This window comes from Aythya ferina, assembly GCF_964211825.1.
Source record: "Aythya ferina genome assembly, chromosome: 19".
In the NCBI taxonomy this organism is placed as follows: domain Eukaryota; kingdom Metazoa; phylum Chordata; class Aves; order Anseriformes; family Anatidae; genus Aythya; species Aythya ferina.
In genome coordinates, this window is record NC_140309.1 from 12,047,861 (window position 1) to 12,068,157 (window position 20,297).

General features: G+C 44.2%; 1 protein-coding gene across 5 annotated transcripts in view; it reads right to left on the bottom strand.

Moving 5' to 3' along the window:
- Positions 1-13,843, bottom strand: part of NF1 (neurofibromin 1) — a 93,218-nt gene extending 79,375 nt beyond the window's left edge. For all 5 annotated transcript variants that reach the window (XM_084492951.1, XM_084492950.1, XM_084492949.1 and 2 more), the window contains exons 1-3: positions 13,545-13,843; positions 3,463-3,606; positions 822-905 (exon numbers count right to left, since the gene is read on the bottom strand). In XM_084492951.1, coding sequence (XP_084349077.1) covers positions 822-905; positions 3,463-3,606; positions 13,545-13,604 — 288 coding nt within the window. In that variant the 5' untranslated portion in view covers positions 13,605-13,843. The remainder of the gene's footprint in view (positions 1-821; positions 906-3,462; positions 3,607-13,544) is intronic.
- Positions 13,844-20,297: the final 6,454 nt, after the last annotated feature.

Consider the following 20,297-nt stretch of genomic DNA (forward strand, 5'->3'; position numbering starts at 1 on the left):
AACCATAACATAGTTGTTACCTTACAAGAAAAGAACCTGCAAAAACAGTTACAGGGAAACTGCAAAGAGCCTAGATGATTTCATGACATCCATCCAGGAATACAGCTTTAAAAAAAAAATCCTTCTTGTTAAAGGAATAAGCCACAGATTTGCAAATTCTGCTCACAGAGAAGTTTGGCTTTGCAATTACAGAGTTTAACACAGTGAGTTGTACAACCGTTTACATCCCAAAGGTAATAGCAAACTGCCTTTCAGCACAGCTCTGATTGGAAAGCTCAGGACTGGGCTCCCAATGGAAGCTTGGACAGAGTTAACTAATGTAAACTAGGAAACACCTGGAAAAGTAATTTTTTAGAGTAGCGATAGCAAAGTTTCTGCTGTATATACAATTACAAAAAAACTGAAATGAAATTATTTCACCAAATGAAAGTCACAAGAAATCTTCAGAAAAATCAACAAATTGTTACAAGAAAGTCACTTTTTGTAACTCCAGAAATTAGTTGAGTAGTGGGAAGGACAAAGTCAAAAAATTACTTGGATCTATATAGCTGAAAAAGTATTTCTAATCATTACTACTAAAGCTACTATTATTAATTTTAGGAAGTAAAAAACCATCCCAAAAATCCTTAATTTAGCAAATACGTAAATTACTTGCATTTATAGAAAGTTTTAATATTTTTAAAATAGTATTAATCCCACTTTGCTCTAAATCAGAAAAGTTTTAACTTTAGTACCAGTAATAATTGATACACAGACATTTGACTTACACCCTCTAACTCTTTTAATACCAAGTTAGCAATTGCTTATGCAAGCCTACTTACCCCTGCCAGACATTTTTCCAGTGTATCCAAGATAATCAGCTGAGATAGATATAAATTCTTTTCAGCAGTTTCTCCAAATATTCTCTGGAAGAAGAAAGGATAAGGATTCATCCGAGACGAACAAATTTGACTCGTAATGCATTAAAGTAATGTAGTAGACTGGCGTAGTAAGTTACGGCTCCTTTACCACTCTAGTGTTAAGTTCAGAAATAAAACCAGAAAATATAGATTGAAATAGGAATTAAAACCTGAAGAATTTACTAAAGAAATTACTGAAGAAATATCTTTGTTCAATCTGCAATGCCAAATCTAGTAAGGAACAAGCAGTTACTGCAAAATAAGACTGGAGGTGTGCTGCAGCCCCTTGCCTTCCTCAGACCATCATTTTCTTTATTCAGAAATGAAGGTTATACCTTTTCACAAACTACCATGGTATCAATTACTCTTATTTAATTTTGTATTTCATTGCCAACATTTTACTCAACAGAAATGACATTACAACAAATCTGCATCTACAATGTTACTCAAGTGCTGCACAATTTAGCAGAGACCACAGAAAGAAACACGAGACCCTCCAAAAAGATGCCACACTTCAGAAACAGGATGGAGGTAGAATTCCATCCAGCATTTAAGCTGTCGTCCAATTTTATGGCCAGCAACAATGACCAGTTCCAGCAATATGAAAACAGCACAATAAGGCAGAAAAGATTTAGCCCAACCTGTATCAGTACAACTGCCTACACATGCAACACAACATGAAGTTGCCCAAAGAAGTCACATTTCAGACCGCATGACAGGATAGTTCAACTCATTGCAACTTTGAGCAGAGTGCAAACCCTCAAGACTTCTTTCTAGCATTAAGACAGTCTCTTGGTCCATTTTGTTCACCCTACAGGAATCCTTTAAAAATACTGCTGACTCATACAGTAGCTCATTTGATCAAACACAGGAAACCTTAAGTCTTGCTCCTCTGCACAAAGCAAACGTTGATTTGTTTTTCGATTTTATTTATTTATTTATTTATTTTATTTATTTTTATTCTTTCAATTTATAATGCATAGATTTTGAGAGGAAACTTGTTTTAAATACATAGGTTTCTCACAATCTTAAATATCACATTCCTTCATACTTATGAAGTTTAAATAAAATGAATTCTCTCTTGAAAGGGATTATTGGTAGTTTTAAGCAACTTAAAATCACTAACAATAGGGCAACCTATTTTATGATTTTATCAGTCCTTCATAATGTTACAGCAGATGCAGGTCTCTATATAACTGACAACCAACTGGGCTCATTGCGAACTATGTTACCGAAACCATTAAAAAAAAAAAGAAGTATTGCTAGAGTTTGGCTGGTTCCATTACCTGTCTGCGGAGATGCCAAATGATCGATCACACATCAGATGGCTTCATGACTCAACGAACTAAGCTTTTCTCATCACAAATCCAAAACCAGATCTTCCTTGAAAAAAAATCAAACTGTATCTTTCTCCTCATAAAGGATTCCTAAACTTTCTATTTGTGCAACTTGATGGCAACAGTTATTTTTCTACAGTGGACACTATGGATATGCACCAGGTTTTTTCCTTTTGGGTTTCTCTTCTTTTTGGTTCACTGAGGTCTATTTTAAATGATAGTTTTAGCGTTGCTGTTAATTCAAGTATTTTGTTGTATTTCAGGAATCGTTTCATGGTTCCCTCGGAGGCAGAAGGCAAAGCTAGTACGCAGAAGGAAAACATCTACCTAAGACATTTGGCTCTAGAGATTTCGCTTTGGAACGCATAGAAAAATCATCTTGTACCTTATCCCTTCACATCAATGCCCTCAAGTACCAATATTAAGTGGTTCAATGAGGCTGAAATCCACATCAAATAATAATGGGAGCAATGTGTATCGCTTCTACACAGTTTTCATTCCTTTTTCCTACTGACTAGTAAAGCATCCCTATCCATGTTTCTGATAGAAATTCAGCTGGTAGTTTGTTAAATTGTTATTTTTTTTTCTACACATGGACACAAATGCTAAAGCATCCAAACAGCCAGGAAAATTCAAATAACCTAAGTTTTAAATCTTTTTCCCTTCTTCTTCCAGCAGAGTCACTCACTGGCAGGACAGCTGAGAAAAAAAACTCAATGCGGCTGCTCAGTAGCTACCTTAACCTGCTGCATTCCTCTAAAAGCTTTGCTCGCCTGCTCCCCTAGTTACCTGAAGCACCTCTCCATGTGATGGAACACGTCCTCCCCCATCTCCCACCAAGCAGTGCATTCTACTGGTTGGCACAGCTGGTATCTAACCACTGCTTAGAGACCCAAAGTAGTGTTAGGTACCCTTAGGCACCTGCTCCTTAGCGAGCCACATACCTTCCCAGCTACAGACCCTTCCCATGACTGACTCAAGAGTCCCCTTCATCACCTGCCTTTAGGTTGCTCTGCCACAACCATATTTACTAACGTAAATACGTAATACGTAACACAGCTCAGTGCTGTTGGTGATGGCATATGCAAATGAAAAGAAAATACTTAAGTGTAAAAGGCGATCATCACTTTGACTAAACTTCAGTTATTCTCTGCAGAGATTGTATAATATGAATACATAAAAATCATTATGAAAATCACCCAATGATCCAAAATTAGAGAACTTACCATGTTATTAACATTTTTTAAGATATTAGTGAGACCACTGATGACTAGGGAGAACTTGTACTTGGAAATGTTTATGAGACACTCCTTGTTGTGCTCCGTGCTGACTTTGGTGTGGGTATTCTGCTGACCAGCTTTTATTGGAAGCTACAAAAAGAGAGAAGTAGTATAAGCTTTTTACATTGAGATTTACATCTTTAGAGATAGATTAAGAATTTTTAAGACACCAGGAACAACCTTGAAATACATTCTACAAGAGACAAACAAGTTGATTATTTCATCTGCACTTCTCTTTCTACTAAAGATATCTATAATTCCAACGCTCACCTACTTCTTTTTCTGAATTGAAACCAAACCTCTATTCTGTGACAGTTTTTCCACAAATCAAACGCCGAAAGGAACAGAAAAATGTAAGACAGAATTCTGAGAAGACAAAACTTTATTTGAAGAATAGGCTAGTTAGTTAAATACCAGAAGACTTCCTAAGGGTAACACCTGCAAGCTAGAACTCACGTCCTGAGAGCTGAGTGGAGGTAAAACTGAGCTGCTGACACCGGAGCCGAGCTATTCGGCGGTTCCATGGCCATCCTCTGCCCCCCAGGACAGAGCCACAGGGCCCCTTCCGCCCCAGGCCGCAGCTTGCTGGGAGCCCCAGCAAATGCCCCGTGGCTGGCCTCCCGACAGAGCCCCCCGCGCACTCCAAGAGCCAACCTCGACTCATGAGCCCCACCTCAGCCACCTCTCCTCACCAGCCAGCACCAAAGGCAACGTTCCAAAGCTGCAACGCAGCTTTTCCAGAAAAGACAAGATTCAGTGACTGAAGAGAACCGCGACGTCGATCCTACAGAGTGACCACCAGACACTGTTTCATACTGCACACAAATTCTGCGAGGGTCCCAAACTAGCCACTGCCCACACACAGTCACTTCCCTCCCATGTTATTCGCTGGACTCAATCAGTCCCAAACTATCACACGAACATGTGGAAAGCAATACTTTGTAAAAATTCATTTTACTGAAGATCTATATTTTCATAAAAGAACAAGAACCAAAAAATGGGAACAAAAAAGGTATGAGTATTCTTGTTCCTTTTCATAAATCACAGGAACCATTTACACTGCAAAGTATGAACCAAGAGTTCCCCACCTAATCAAGTGCAACTACGAGTCCTAAATTCAACTAGAATTCTCAATGAACGTGTATTCCGAAAGACACCAATAGCTCAGTATGAATGCCACAATGCAATATTTTCACACTGGAAAGGGTATCTTGCCAAAAAATAGACATTAAAAAAAAAACAAACAAACAAGAAATTAACAACAGCTCTACAGCTGCAGCACACTTAAAGACTTCTGTCAGTATTTTGGCCAGTTGGAGCACTTTACCAGTTACATTACGAAGTACGTAAATATAATATTCAAGACACTAAGTTTTGTTTGGCTTCTTCAACAAAGAAACAAGGCCAACCATCAAAACTAATTTTCAATGAAGAGAAAACGTACAGAGAAGACATGGCTTTCTTATCTCTGAAAGTTGTAATGCAGACTTTGAAGGATTGAGAGGGCAAAATGGGAGAACAGGAGAAATGGAATGACCTAGACCAGTAAACCCCTCTTTCTGCACGAACCTAGGCTTCTTCCTGTCTTAGACCTTTCAGAAGGCGCTGAGCACCTTTCCAGAGGAGTTAACAGAACTTTCTGCACAAGCAAGAATTCTGCACTGGGGAAAACAGAGAGGGAGAATCGGAGCAGTCTGTGTTGGAAGAGACCTGGCGATGGCAGTGTGCAGGCTGCTGCTGAAGGCATGGCCGTTACCCAGGGCCTTGTAAAGCCAAGTCTCCTCTCCAGCAGAGCTACGTCCCAGTCAGTCATTCCCAGCCCTCACAGCTGCCCGGTTCTGCTTCACCCCAGATGCAGGATTTCACGTTTACCCATGCTGGCCTCGCTCGCGGCCTGCTCAGGTCTCTCTGAGGCGGCTCTGCCTGACAGGGCCCCGCTCCCGCCCTGCTCCTGGCACGGGCTCGTTCCTCACGGTCACCCGCCCAGGAACGTCTCTGCCAGCCCTCCAACATCACTACCTTTGCTGTTGACTTTGAAGGTCCCTATTTAACATGCTTGATGAACTGTACTAAAGAACCCAAAACTCAACATGTTTTTTTCAACAATACTTTTGATCGCATCGTTCCTTGCAATCTACTTTACATCAACGTCTCCAGTCTGTAGGGAAACGGACCTCTAACACACTGCCTCGCTTTTATGCCTGACTGCAATTTCCTCTGCACAGAAATTGTGGCTTGGTTTCAGTATTGGTTCTTTTGGGTACCAGAGACTAAGACCATGATGGAAATGCTGCTCTCCCTGAGGCCAGGGCAGCCTCCTAAGTCAAAATGAGCGAAGGGGATCGCACCAGACACCTGCCTCGCACAGCACCTCGCCTCCAGGAGCAGGTACAGCAGCTACTTGTGGAGGACAACAAGCACTAGGAAGGTCTACGAGGGACGCTTCCTTTCAGTTCAGTGGCTTTGGGATCTTTTGCACCCAGTGCTGCATGCAGAGCACCACAGGCAGAGACAGCCTCCGATCCACCCCTTCCAAGCAGCTCTGCCAGGTTTTTGGCTGCACAGCGCCGGTGGCAGCAAGCTCCGCAGGGCAGGCAGCGCGATTTCCACCTCATTCTGTAATTCGCTCGCAAGTTGTCAGATTGTAATGCTTTAAAGCAGCGTGATGTATTTCACTGTGCTAATTTCAAAACCGGGAAAAGCACATCAAAGCATTTATGACTCAGGCTTTGTTTTCATTGAAAGATGTTATTTTTACAATATATTTTCGGAAGTCATTAGTGGAAAATAGATACATTTAATTAAAAATTTCAGCATTACTAGTACTTTTTATTTGAATTTTCAAGTCGCTGTGCTGACAACGGCAGAAAAGCTCAATACCACTGAGTGATAAAACACTTCAGAACTGCCTCTCAAACGCTTGTGTCAGAGATCTTCTTCTGTGTGCTTCCATGCTACAGAATCATCGTATTACACACTTCTGGAGCTTCCTGCCACAACAGCCACTGCAGCAAGGTCACCTAGAAGTAAAATTGCTTTTTATACTACCATTTAAAATAGGAAGCAATATAAAAAGGAAATATTAGCACTGACTTTTTTTTTTAAGATTTCTCAGCTATTTCCGCTGGGCTCTCTGACACGCTGGAACACTTTCTGCACCCTGACTGCAGGCAGCGCCAGTGCTGAGCGACCAGAAAGAACCTGGTCAGCTTCTACACAAACATCCACCAAACTAAAACTTACAAGAAAAAAAAAAAAAAGAGTTCAATAGCTTCATTTTTATTGTCTTTGTTTTAGAAAAGAAGGAGACTGATGCAAGTGGTTTCCTCTATGGCTTTTATTTGAATTAGGAAAAAAAAAATAGAGCACAAAGCTTAAATATAGATGGAGCTTCCAACCACGAGCATAGGCATCGTTTTGACCTCATCCCAGTTTAGCAAAGGGACAGCCACTGCTCCAATCCAACTGTTTTCACCACTGAAATAGGAAGCAGCAGTCAACAACTTTATGAACTATGCTGGTGCATGGACAACCCGCATAGAGACATGCTGTGATACAGCCTCTCTCTCTTACCCATATTATCTGAGTCAGGTTAAAGTGTCAAATAAGCTAAAGAGGACAGGAAGCAATGGCATTTTGGTCCTTGAGTTGCTTTATTTTATGCAGCAGGCAAAGGAAAAATGTGTAGACAATCTGGTATTTTTCCAACTATTTTATATCTTTACAGATGAATTGAAACAGAACCTTGCTGCAAGAGACAAGGAAAAGCCATTATGTAGCTGAGCCTGACAGTTGCCATAACAGAGTAGAAGACCCTGCATATCCTGAATTCAGGATAGAAATCATGCTTTCAGGTACTGCTGAAGCAACTAGAAAAGCAAAACTGTATACCAGCACACATCAGCCATGCAAGCACCCTGTTAAACTGTTAAAGCACAACATTTGACCACACAGACAGTCAAACTTTGTCTCTAGAAATGCATTTCTAACTTCACTTTAAGACAGCCTCCTGATCTATGCGTAATTTCTCCCAAATCTGTTACTGATACTTGTCCTGAAACTCAACAATTCCCATAAAGCTTATTAAATGCAAAGAGGTAACGAATTACTACTACTAGGAGAAAAGGCAAAAGATACATTCTACTAGATTATTTGTGTTGTTTTCAAAAGACATAAAATAACAGGTAAACTTTGGAAATATTAGAGATCTGAATGACATACCCTCATTAGGATTGTTAGAACCAATCCAGTTGAATTAGTGGCAATTACAAGACGTATTTTTTAAAAAATCAATATTTGTTATCTACATGCAGATGCAGAACCCTCTCTCAACTTGCCGAAGTAAAATGATTTTTTTCTATCATCATGCAAAAATTTTCATGAATTAAGTGATTTATAAATAACATTATTTAAGAAAAAAAGTATGATTAGGCCAACTCACAGATAAACACAGCCACAGTATCTTAGAAAACAAGGAAAGCTTCAAATGGCTTTCCAACAGACACCACATTTGGCATCTGTTAAGTTACTGCCTCTATGCGTTAACATGGCATAAATTATTAAGTATTCTACAATGGTGCCTGAGGGCCTTGAGTCACCTGGTCAACTTTCTGTCTGGAGTGATATCCGCAAGGTCCGTGACACTGGCTGGAGAGGGAAAACTCAAAGGCTAGTCACTCCTAAAACCCATGTCTAGTCACTCCTACCTATCTGGTTCTGGAGCGAAATGTTGCAGTCTTTTCAGACCTGTGAGATAACTTTGCCAATTCAGAATTGGGGAAAAAAAAAAAAAAAAAGTGGCTACTCCAGAAGGAAAAAAGAAAAAAGATTTAATATGCATGCTTAAGAAGACCTTTATGGTCAGATAAAAACTCATTTTGAAACTTTGAAATGCAGAATTGCAAAGCTGTTTAAAAAGTGGAAAGCACTGAGGTATCTGATGGTACACAATACCATAGCACCTTTGGAAGCAGCCTCCTTTAGAGACTGATGTGCTTGTATCCAAGAATGTTCAGTTAAGGAATCCCTTCGTTGATCATAGATGTCAATTATTAACAAAATGGATCTGTTTTCCATATGTGTAGAAGAGATGCCAGCAGCTGTTCAGGTATCCTCTAACCTGATACAAAAGGTACAGTTTTTTGATGAAAGTATACAGATATTGATTTGCAATTAATAACACCAATAGCCTTGAATATATCTGTACCATATTCCACTCAGTTGAGAAAAACTAACATTAAGCCATGGACTTTGCTTTATCACCTGTAATTAATAAACAAAAAGTTAAATCATCTTTCTTTATCTAAAGACAGTTTTTAATGTCCTTATTTTCAGAGGTTACAGAACAAGCTTATGAGCTTTATCACGGGTTGAAAAGAGCTTTACCAGTAGCTGAAAATCACCACTTCAACTTTCTTGTGCAAGATACAACTTTGCAGAACTTCAAGACCCCAGAATCGGGCCGATGAACTGTCTGCTACAGGCCCACGACGACAGCGGCTGACTCGCTATCGGGACGACCCCAACACAGGCAGCGGCCCCCACCCAGGCGCAGGCAGGGCCACTGCAATTCAACTTTCAATATTTCCCTTCCAAGCGGTGCCAAAGTCTGCAGAGCCCCTCGCTGCCCCCACCATGCCCACTGCTGGAAAAGCAGCAAGGTTTAAATCTCCTTGGCGAGGGGAAAATGGGAGCCCATTCCAGGCAATTCACCTCGGGGAAGGAAATTCCCAGCTTGTCTGTAAGGGGCCCGTCATCTTCAGCAAGTAGCTGGAGACGTCTGAACACACCGAGGCTTGTTCCTTTGATTCAGGTTCAAAAGTAACAAACATAACATCTAGAAAAAAAAATCTCTAGTGCTGTCCTTACAGCACAGAAACGTACCTAGCTTTTTCCTCTCAAATAATTTATTGGAACTTCTCCAGTAGGCTGTAAAGCACAGACATACAGGAGAGACAGAAAATACGCACAGCACCATTATTTCCTCAGCATTACCTGTTACAGATCTCTTTAGAAATCAACGTGCACCTCCTCCCGCAACTAAAAACATGCACTGCATCACCTTCTAAAAAGCATTCGTTTGGTAGAAGAGCCTCATAACTAAGTCTTCTGAAGAACAGGGAACACTGAAAATACTTTACAGATGTTGCCCTAAAAAAATAACATTTTCAAAAGGTTAGCTAAAAGTTGGTATTTGGGGAAAAAGAAAAAAAGTCTATTTACCTACACCACAAAGTGCTGCATTAAATAGGGAAGAATCATCAAAGCACCCTGGCGCTGTTCAGCAGCTCACTAAGAGACTGGGGTAACATCTGCTGCACATGGACCACTCCTGTACCTATTCTTCAGGGCACCATCTGCATGCACCCTAGCAGCTCTTTTGCAGTACATTACATACATTGGTTTAGAAAAGTAAAATCAGGGCTGCTTCAGGTTTACGCCAGAGAAGGATGAAGTAGCGCCCTTTGTGCCTAAGGGCAGGGTCACAGTCCCACTGGGCTCCCAGGTCCTGCAGAAATCTTTCAGCCAGAGCAGTTGCAGAAAAAAAGCTCCATCCTCTGCATAGAGCAGCCCTGCCTTACAGCAGATACCATTTTGCTTGAGGAGCACAGCCATTCAGAACTCACATGAAATACTTTGAAATACGTACTTATTACTGCTAGGGGTTTCTTAACAAGCCAGGATGAAAAACAGCAATGAAAGACACAAAGCCAGTACTTGCAGCCAGTGCTTTTCCAGGTTTCTGACTCCGTATAGATTTCAAATGCCACAGAGAGAAGCAACAGGAGGAGGGAATATTTGCTTTAACTTAATGCCTTTTAATGAAAGGAAGAATGGACCATTCCTAGTGGCGCTCAGTTTTTACAAAAGCTTTCGTAACTGAAAGCAATCATATTCCTCAAACTACAAATGGGGAGCCTAAACCATAAGCCACATAATAAAGGGCTTCTTTCATTTAAGTATATCATAATCGCTTAAGTCACCACAAGTTTATACAGGATTAATACCTTTTATTCTATCTGATAGCCTTTAACACACCCTAGATTTAAATGGTTTAGGCAGTAAGGCTTCTCTGACTAAGTTTAGAAGAACCATTTCACTACCGCATCAGCCTTCCCATGACTTCAGCTGCAACACATTAAAAAATACTATAAAAATACAGTACATAAAACTGTAAGTGAACATTTCCATGGGAAAAAAGAGACCATTTTATTTTACAAAGACCTGATTATGTCTGAAATCACAGAGAATTTTACTAAAACATAGCCTAGCCTCTTTGTGCTACTGAAGCCTAATTCCATCCAGATCACTGAAAGTTTTGAGACGTACAGCAATAACCAGCACTACAAATGAAATCACTCCACGGATTTTGAACGTGCTACATCAGAAACGTGATCTAGTCTCCCATGAACCGTCAATAGCTTCTTTCTGCACCAGCTGAAACCTTCAAGCAGTCTTCAAGGATAGCTCAAAGAAGAGTGCACTGCAGCAGTCGAAGTCTGAGAAGTGAGCGCAGCTGGGCAGAACTGGCACTATATTTGAAAAAATGTATTCAGTGAGCCACTCACTGGTTAATTCATAAAACTATGCTTGCCATTCAATTTAGGCCCACAGAATCATACACACAAAAGCAGATTTTGGTTAAAGCAGCGTTTATAACAATAAACAAGAGTAGACAAGAACAGACTGGTTTGCACTGATTTTTGTTGTTTTCAGTACAGATTAGCATTCTCTCAGTTTGTTGTTCATCTGTCTTAAAATGAATTCAAGCACTTAGCAAATGAATGAAAAGCCTGTCTACATCAATAAATTTTGGTGAAAGATGGTTGCATTTTCTTCCTTTTAGAAGAAGGAATAAACCTTGAAAAGCTGTATGTTCTCTCCCCCGCAGAAAACAAACCAAAACAATTCCCAGCCCAAAGCAAACACGAGTTCCCCTGCCTTACTCAGACACGCCGGTGATATAACACGTAGTGGCAGTCCGGCTCCCTCAGTGCTGAACCAAAAGGTCCTGCGTTCAGAAGGGCAGACCCAGCATGCAAACGCTCAAAACAACATCACCACTAAAATGGCACGCACTACACTCAGTATATTTTTATGAAATACAAGCTTGATTTTCAAATGAGCAATCCAAAATACAGCAAAAGCCGGTAACTTCATAGCCACAGGACTACCCGAAGAGGACACAGAAGTGAGGAGTTCCAAGAAGCACAGAAGCATCACCAGTGATTCAGAACACTGTTAGTAGTAGTGAGGGTGTCACAGTAACCTGGCAATTGAGTATTCCGCTAAGAACAGAGTCACTTTTCCACCATGAAGATCAGTCAGGCTAGGCCAGGTGGAGGAAACAATGTATTAAAAGAAAACAAACAAAATTGAGAACCCCAAGCTGAAATTAATCAACGAGAGGGAAGACTTCTCACAAAGAAGTAGACACTAGTATCTCATCTTCGCCTCACTGTTTCACTCACTAGTTGATACAATGCAAAAAAAAACTTGCACTGGTTAAAGAGAACCATTCACTAAAGGATCAAAATATTGTAAAAACACCTATTTGCGAGCACGCTGTGACTGCAGCAGTCAATGCTGCACGCTGGGTGCGCTTTCCTGCAACTCCAACGTTCTGGCACCTTGAAAATCAGGACAGCCTCTTCCTGCCAGAAGAGGATCCCTCCCGGGTACCTGTCTGTGCTTCCTCTGAAACGCACAGAGAAATACTTCTGTTTAAAAAGCTCAAGTTCTTAACTCCTACCAGATGTTGGCAAGCCCAGTTCCACAATATACATAACAGAGCAAACGACAAAGCCTAGGGCCTTTTAACACCAGTACACAAAGAAACATTTTCTTGCATTACTGGGAGCATAATCAGTACCATGCCTTTTATGCTTATGGAAAAAATGATCTATGACTCAAGATAAGGTGGTGGGGGGGATAAGTTAGCTATGCAAATATCATGCCTAAAATGTATTGGAAAAATCTGCATCACTTTAATGTCAAAAGACAAAGTTTTATGTTTCCATGTTTTAAATAAGCCTCATTCATAGGAGTTTGCAAATAAACATAAAAAGGAGCAGCCTATTTTTATTCCACTAGGCTGCAATCTTGCTGCAGGTTGTCAAAAGCCAAGCATCACTACGAGGGACACGTGAATAAGGCAGGCGAACGAAACCCAGTCTACAGGACCAGCTTCGTGCCTTCGACAGGAGCTGGGCTGGGCCCTTGGAGGCACAAAGGAGGTACTCACAGAACAGCAAGGTGAGGCACGACAGAAAATGACCGCTCTGCCTAAACCGACCTCCCGCTTATGTGCCAGGAAAGCATCTTGGGGGAAAAATGCATAGGGTAAGCACTGAGCTGAGCCTCGCTGAGCGAGCTGTGCCGCCTAACCCCAGCGAGCAGTTCCTTCAGGTGGGTCAGAGAAGCACCAAGTCCAAGGCCAACGTGCTGCTCCTCCTTCTATCCAGAAAGCCTTTCTCCCCGCACTGACTGTACAGAGAGCATTCAGTACGTGTCACTGCACAGCACGGCCCGGGACACCTCCAGCCCGGCACTGACACCGCTGCCGGCTGCGGGCTCGGAGGCAGAGCTGCCTGCGCGGCCGCACGTAGTCCTGGCGCTGCCCTGGGGGCTTTAATTCCCTCCTGCTGAACGAGAAGAAGTTAAACCCAAGCGGCGACACCCGCCAGGCCCCTCCGCAAGGGCCCAGCGCCTTCCCGGGGGACCTGAGGGGGGGGGAGCCGCAGCCGCCTGAGCCCCAGCCCCCGGGCCCCGCGCCCCCCGGGCGGTGCCGGCAGCGGGGCGGCCCCGCGGGCCCCACCCAGCGCCGCACAAAGGGCGCCCCGAGCCCCGCGCCCCGCTCCCCGAGCCCGCCCCGCTCCGGCCGGGCCCCGCCAGCGCTGAGGAGCGGCGGAGGTGGAGGTGGAGGTTGGGGGGGGGGGGGGTGTGTGGAGGAGCCCCCGGCAGGGCCCGGCCGCGGGGGGCAGGCGGGAGGCGGCCGCCCCCGGTGCAGCGCCCGCCGCCCCCGCTACCTGCTCGTCGAAGCGGTTCACCACGGCCTGCACCCACTCCACCGGCTTGTGCGCCGCCATGGCCCCCCCCGCCCGGCCGGCCAGGCAGGGGGCGGATCCCCGCGGGGGGCGGCGGCGGCGGCGCGGGGCGAGGGGCGAGGGCGGCGGCTGCGGATCCCTGGCGCGCTGCTCCGGGGGCCCCTCGGCTGCCCGCGGCCCTCAGCGCCCGGGGCCCGCCATGACACCACGCCGGAAGCGGGAGCCCGGCCGCCCCCGCCCGCCCGCCGAGCAGCAGCGCCGCGGCCGCCGCGCCAGGGGGAGCGCCGAGACGCGGGCGGCGGCGGGCGGCGCCTGCGCGGCCCCCGGGCGAGCACCGCGCATGCGCCCGGCCGCGGCTCCGCGCCTGCGCCGCGCAGGGAGAGGGGCCGCGGAGGCTGAGGGGCGGCTCCGGGCCCCGCCGCGGTGCCCCCCGGGCTCCTCAGGGCGCCCGGGGGGAGCGGCGGGAGGCCCCGCGGGTGCCCGGAGCACCGGAACGCGCCGCGCTGTGTGCTCAGAGCGGCCGGCGGCTGAGGGGGGTTGCGCTGAGGGCGGGGGGGGCCCTGCCCGCGGCCCCTGAGGCACAAAGGGCGAGGCCGGCAGCGCGGCCCCGCTGGCTGGGGAATGGCGAGGCCGTTCAGTACCAGCTCGCTGCGTGCTTCTGGTACACCCCAGGGCTCCGCCGCCCGCAGCAGGGGCCTTTAAAGCTCGCTACGGCCCCGAGCCAACCGCGCGTGACTCAGGAGAGGAGGGAACGCGGGGCGCAGGACGAGCACAGCCGCTTCCAGCGTCCTTCTCGGGAGCGCGGAGCTGTTTTCCTTCTGGGCAGGCAGGAGCACCGAGCAGCGCCCTGCCGTGCTGCAGCCGCGTTACGTGTGTGGTGATAGAAATAAATGGGCAAGAGGAGGTAGGACTTCCTGAACGAGGGGTTTAAAATTGACACATGCGAAGCGAAGATCTGAAGAATGAATGGGCTTTCTTCTTCTGGTCTTGCTTCAGGTCCAGATCTGCTCAGACTGTGCCCAGATGATTAATTTTCTTTGTCTGAAGCATCACGAATGCAGCGTTTACACTGATTGATTGCCACAAAGCACTTTTAAGCTGTTTCAGACACAAAAAGAGCCTGTCCAGTTTGTCCTGCTGTAATCTGCAAATCTGTAATTCCCACAGGAGGGAGGGCAGGCCCCTTCTCTTCCAAGACAGAATCATTCTGATGAAGTGCACCATTTTTTATTTTTACTTCCAAAGTTTATACGTGGGGTTTGGTACTGCCAAATCCTTCCTGCGGGATGTAATCAGGCCATTATGCTACAGTGTGCTTAATATGTTCTGACATGACATAAAAATACAGCCATGTATGTTGAGAGTGTACTAGACGATAAACTCATCTCAGTTTTTGTTTAATCCCATTTCTTCAGTCAAATTTGAAACATCTGCTAAACAGATATTTCAATCATCAACTTGAATTAGTAAATAAAAAAGTTATCAATCATCTTACTACAGAGTAAAATAAAAACTGAAAATAAATCCAGCTGCTGAAACAAGGACACGTCTCATTTTCCATTTGCCCAAATGTGGAAGAAAGTCTCAAAACGCTATTTCAAAACCAATAATGCAAGCAGCATAAAATTAGGTGTTTGGTTTGTACAGAGACTTCTTAGACATTCCTGAGTCAGTATCTGTGATCTAAATAACCTAAGCAGTAGCATCAGGAAAAACATTTTAGCGTGTAATCAAGATGCAATTGAGCCTAAATACAGCACTGTGGAAAAACATGGAATTAGAGGAATCACCCAATACTATCTTTTTCCAACCTTGTCTAGCTACTGTTTAAACCAGGAGGGATACTGCTTTTACTGTGCTCACTAGGGGCCTTGCTTTGTCTTGGATAGTGTTGCTGTTATCAAAACGCATATTAATTGTCAGCAAAAGCACATGAAATATATTCTGAGGTAACTTTCCCTGTAAATAATGAACAGTGGAATTCCTCTAATTCAGAATTACAATGTGAACAATTCCATTGCATTCTAGCAACAACCTCATAGCAAGAATTTGAAGAAGCAAATGTTTTATAACAAAGATGAAAACCAATCACAAATATTTTACTGAGGAAAAAAAATGCTTGAAGAATAAATAGTAGTTTTCTGTCTGTAGAACTTGTGGTACTACCTTTCAGGAAATGCAAAAAGCATTCTGATTTATACAAATTGTGAAGTCCAATATTGGGCTGTTAAGTGCACTGAATTTTGCATTATTCATTTGCCATCTACAGTAAACTAGTTGTGGTGTAAAGGCTATTGATTCCTTTGCATTAGAGTGCATTATAATGGTCAGCATCGATATATTTCAAAAATCTTTTTAAAACTAAATGTTGAATTATGTTCTAGAAAAGACTGTTAATGTACTGGTTATATATAGCTTTACATCCAAAGCAAACCTACGTGATATGGATACATATTTGCTTAATTATCAAAATCTTAACTGAGTTGGACGGAGAATGAAGCTGGTCACTGGAACCTTTTCTAATCTTACTTTCTATGTCTGCACTCAAAGCAAATCTCTGCTGACAACCACATCAGCAAAAGAGCAGTTTGTATCACTGTGTCATTTCATAAGCACTTTGTATTCTCCCCAGCATTCCTGCTGGAGAGGTGAATGGTTACCTCCAACCTGGGAAGACAGGGTAAGGTTGGGGTTCCGCTGTCCTGCTGCGACGTCCACGTGCAGCTGTGCAGGGTGTCTGAGACCAGGCCAGCACTGAGTTTTCTGAGATCCCTGAGTCCGGTTCACGATGGTGTACACACAGAAGCTGCTGGGACTGGCAGAAGTGGATTTGTCCTGAGGAGTATAAAAGAAGTAATGAACACAAAACACCCATAGGCTTCAGTGGAGCAAAGAACTTACCTAAAGCTGTTTATCAGAAGGGTTCCAAAGAATGTTTGTCCATATGGTGACAGCTGCTTTATCTGCAGAAATATAGAGAGATACTTACTCCATGGTAAAAAAGGCCCTGAGGGCTGGTCTCATCTCTTCTCATAACAACAACAGTCCCTTCTGCTGGCAGAGGAGCATTTGGTGGGGGGCAGTGACAAACTACTGGAAATTATAACACCTGCAGCCTGCTCAGCTCTGCCTGGAAGGGGACTCCCTTACAGCGTGAAATGGCACCCTTAAAACCAGCCTGAAATTTCCTGGAGCGAGCCTCACTCCAGGCGCAGCAGTGTCCCTGGAGATGGGGTGGCTTCACCATGGGGTGTCGGGTGCTTGGCCAGGACCACAGGGACACTGCCTCCTCCCCGTGCAGGCAGCTCCGCTCCTTTAGCTCATCCTCACCCTTCTCAGGGGCTCGAGCTGCCCAGCTTGTGCTGCTGGTGGGAGACGAGAGGGCATGCCCAGCATTTCCCTGCCAACCCTCTGCTATGGATAAGCAACTGCAGGTGGTACCGGCAGAGCTGTTCATACACCACGCTGGCTGCACATGCGGAGGGAGCAGGGGCGACCTCAGAAATTTTACACAAATTTGGATATTCACTTGCAATGTCAAATCTGAGGCCCAAGAGCGCTGGGTGCTCACCTTGTCCTTTCAATTTTCACCCGGCAATACAGCCACAATCTTCATCGGGATCTCTGCCTTCTGCCAAAATCTAAACAATAATAATTCACTGGGGGGCGGGTAGGGGGGCAGGAAAGGGCTTCAGCTGACTGATATGTGTATGAAAAACATGTCTCCAAGAGCCAGGAAGAAACCAGAGGTGATGAGGTTAGCTGAGAGAGAGGCATCTTGGGAACTCTTGACTTTAGTATAAAAAGATTTCTTCCCCTCAGAATTTACTAAACAAAACAAACAGTGCTTCTTCCTGTTTCTCATAGTGCAAAGCTGTTTTCCCAAAGCAAATCTGTTCCCTAAAAGCAAACAGGACTTGCTACAGCCTTCCCACAATTTGGGGGGGGCAGAGGAGGAGCCTCAGAGGTTGAACGGTGACATTGGAAATTCTCAGAGGGTTTCCCCCAAACTCTTTGGAAAATTCCAGCCACAATTTGGCCAAGATCATTCTTTCCCAATGTTCTCTGTTTCATTTTTTTTTTCTCCTTCTTCCTATGTTCAGTACAAAGTGCCCCCAGACCCGTGATCCTAGAAATTACCTACTGTACTATCCTAGAAAAAAAACACAGTGGCCCTGCTGTTATCTTTGGTGCTAGGCCTTGTCTGCCGGACAGATGAAAACCTGCAGGATTTTGCCCCCTAACAGGCAGACTCACGGCATATATAACTGCTAGTTAGGTTTTATTTGAAGAGAAATCATCCCAAGTTCTCTGGCTCCAGATAAATTCTGAGCTATGGTACCATTTCTTTAGCAGCTCTGGACAATCTGGTGCTTCTTGGTTATTTTGGTGGGGTTTTTTAAGACACTTTAGCAAGAACTTCTTAACGCACTTCCTTAAGATTAAATGTAAACTCAAACAAGAAACTGCAGCCCAAGGCATCCACAAAACAACCCCACTGTCTCATCAGGCTTTAGGTTGAATGTTGCTGGGATTTCCTTGCTAGAAATTTCCCTTTGTGGCTGTCAAAAGTGACAACAGTGGTAGAAGTCGTGTAAGAGAAAAGCCCCTGCTACATCCCCTGCTGTCTCAGTACAGGCTCAGACCTCCTGAAGCCTGAAGAGCCAAGCCACTAGAGTAAGAGTTGGGAATTTCTCTGTGCAGAAACAGTCCCTCTCGTGACGTTTCCAGACACTCATGATTCTAGTCGAGCCAAAAAATGCCACTTGAATCACTTCCTTGGAGGTATTTTGGCACTTCTGCTTTTTGCCTGAGTAGGAGGCTGGGGAAGCAGATGAGAAAATCGAGGCACACAGAGATTTGCCTTCTCCATAAGGCACACGTTTGATCTCAGTTCCTGATGGATGGGGTAGCGTTTGGGAGGAAATGTGCCAAACCTGGGACCAATGGCAAAAATATTTCCCTGCTCTTTGTAAGTGAAGCTAAACAAACAAATTTCAGCTAAATGAGGAAGGAAGGAAGGGAGGGAGGAAGCAAAGGATCTGCCAAGTTTTTAGTAAAAGGTGACTTAATATCTCTAAGCTACAAACTCCTAAACACGGATTTTAATCTCAGAGCTGGCAGGCTCCCAACGAAAGCTGTTCAGCCCATCCGGCAGTGCTGCAGCTCCTTCTCCATTGCAATACTTGGTGCTTTCACCCCTTGTTTGCACGTCTCTGAAAGGACATTGCTCCAACAGATTTGTCCATTAGAGGGCATTAGAGGCCACTAAAATCGCTGAAGTTTGAACTAAGTAGAGAACAGACCATGTTTATTTTTGTTTGATAAATGGTGGTTTTCCTTTTTTTTTTTTTTTTTTTCTCCTTTTTTTCTTCCTCTCTTCCCATTACATTTACCTTACTATCTCGCCTGAGATGCACGGGATAGATTTCCAAATGTGAAGAAATTTTTATGAAAGATTAAAGCCAAGGATTTTCTTTTGTATTCTCTGTTTTCCAATCTCTCCCTGACTTGCACTAGGATCTGTTCAAAATGAGCAGAGCAAGTGAATGAACTAACTAGATTAATGGTAATCACCGAATGATGGATTACGCTTTAGAGAAATTGGAGGATCTGCACAAAGTACTCATACTGGAATTTCAATGCGAGATAGTCTCGTCAGCATAGGATAATTAAAATTGTAGCACGTTGTTTCACGCAGTCGATTTCTAAGAGCTGAAATGTAAAGGCAAATATTTTCTGTTCCAGCAGAAAACTCATTTGGATGCAAAACACCAGTTTAATCCCTGGCACTTGTTCTGATATGAAGAAATAGTACACTATCAAGACATCATAATTAAAGCTCATATCTTCTCAAGGAAATTAATGGATCAGAGTATTTTCTGAAACCAAGGCTTATGCCATATATTAGAAATGGATAAAAATATATCAAGTCTGCCATTTTGCCTTAGAGGTATAAAACGAGCTCTTTGTCAAATCTGAGGTGGTTTGATCACAATGATTCCCAATGACTCACTCTTATAGGAGGGCGAGACTTCATGCACAGAGAGCTGGAGGTCTGGAGTATCACTGGGATAAGACAGGAGAGACATAAAGTCTGTAGGAGCTGCCAGCCACTCATTAACATCTGTGCTCCGTCACTGTAAGGTGTTCTCATTACTTTTGGTCTTTCGGGCAGAGTGATTATGCTGTGCTTCCTAATTACACTGAAACACCTCAGCATTGTTTTTCTCCTTCATAGCAAATCAAGAATATTGCAGATACGGCAGCTCTACTGCTGGGAAGGTGCAGGTTGACTCCCCACCATCTCCCCACGGATGATGTAACTATAAATACCACAAGCTTTTACCTCCTTCTCTTGGTTGTGCTGTGATGAATCATTTTCATGCTCTACCTGTGCCTTATATTGCTGCATCCCGCTGCAAGAAACTGCAGTGGCAGTAGTTGTGCTACGAGCTCTGGGACAATGTCGTTCCCATAATTAGGGGCTACAGTCTGTTCCAGTCCCTGCCCACAGCCAGACGATTGCCTCCTCTTGCTGACTGTTCTTACTCTGCTTATGTTTATGCTGCTCAGCGTGGGGTCTCACTGGGATATTCCCTCATGTTTAGTCAATACACCCACTGATTCACCCAAGACATGTTCCTATCTCAAGCACAATGTGTGTATCCATCCACGAGCATCGTACCTGAATCCGTCAGCATTGCTGTCTGATGCCTTTTAAGCAAAACTTGC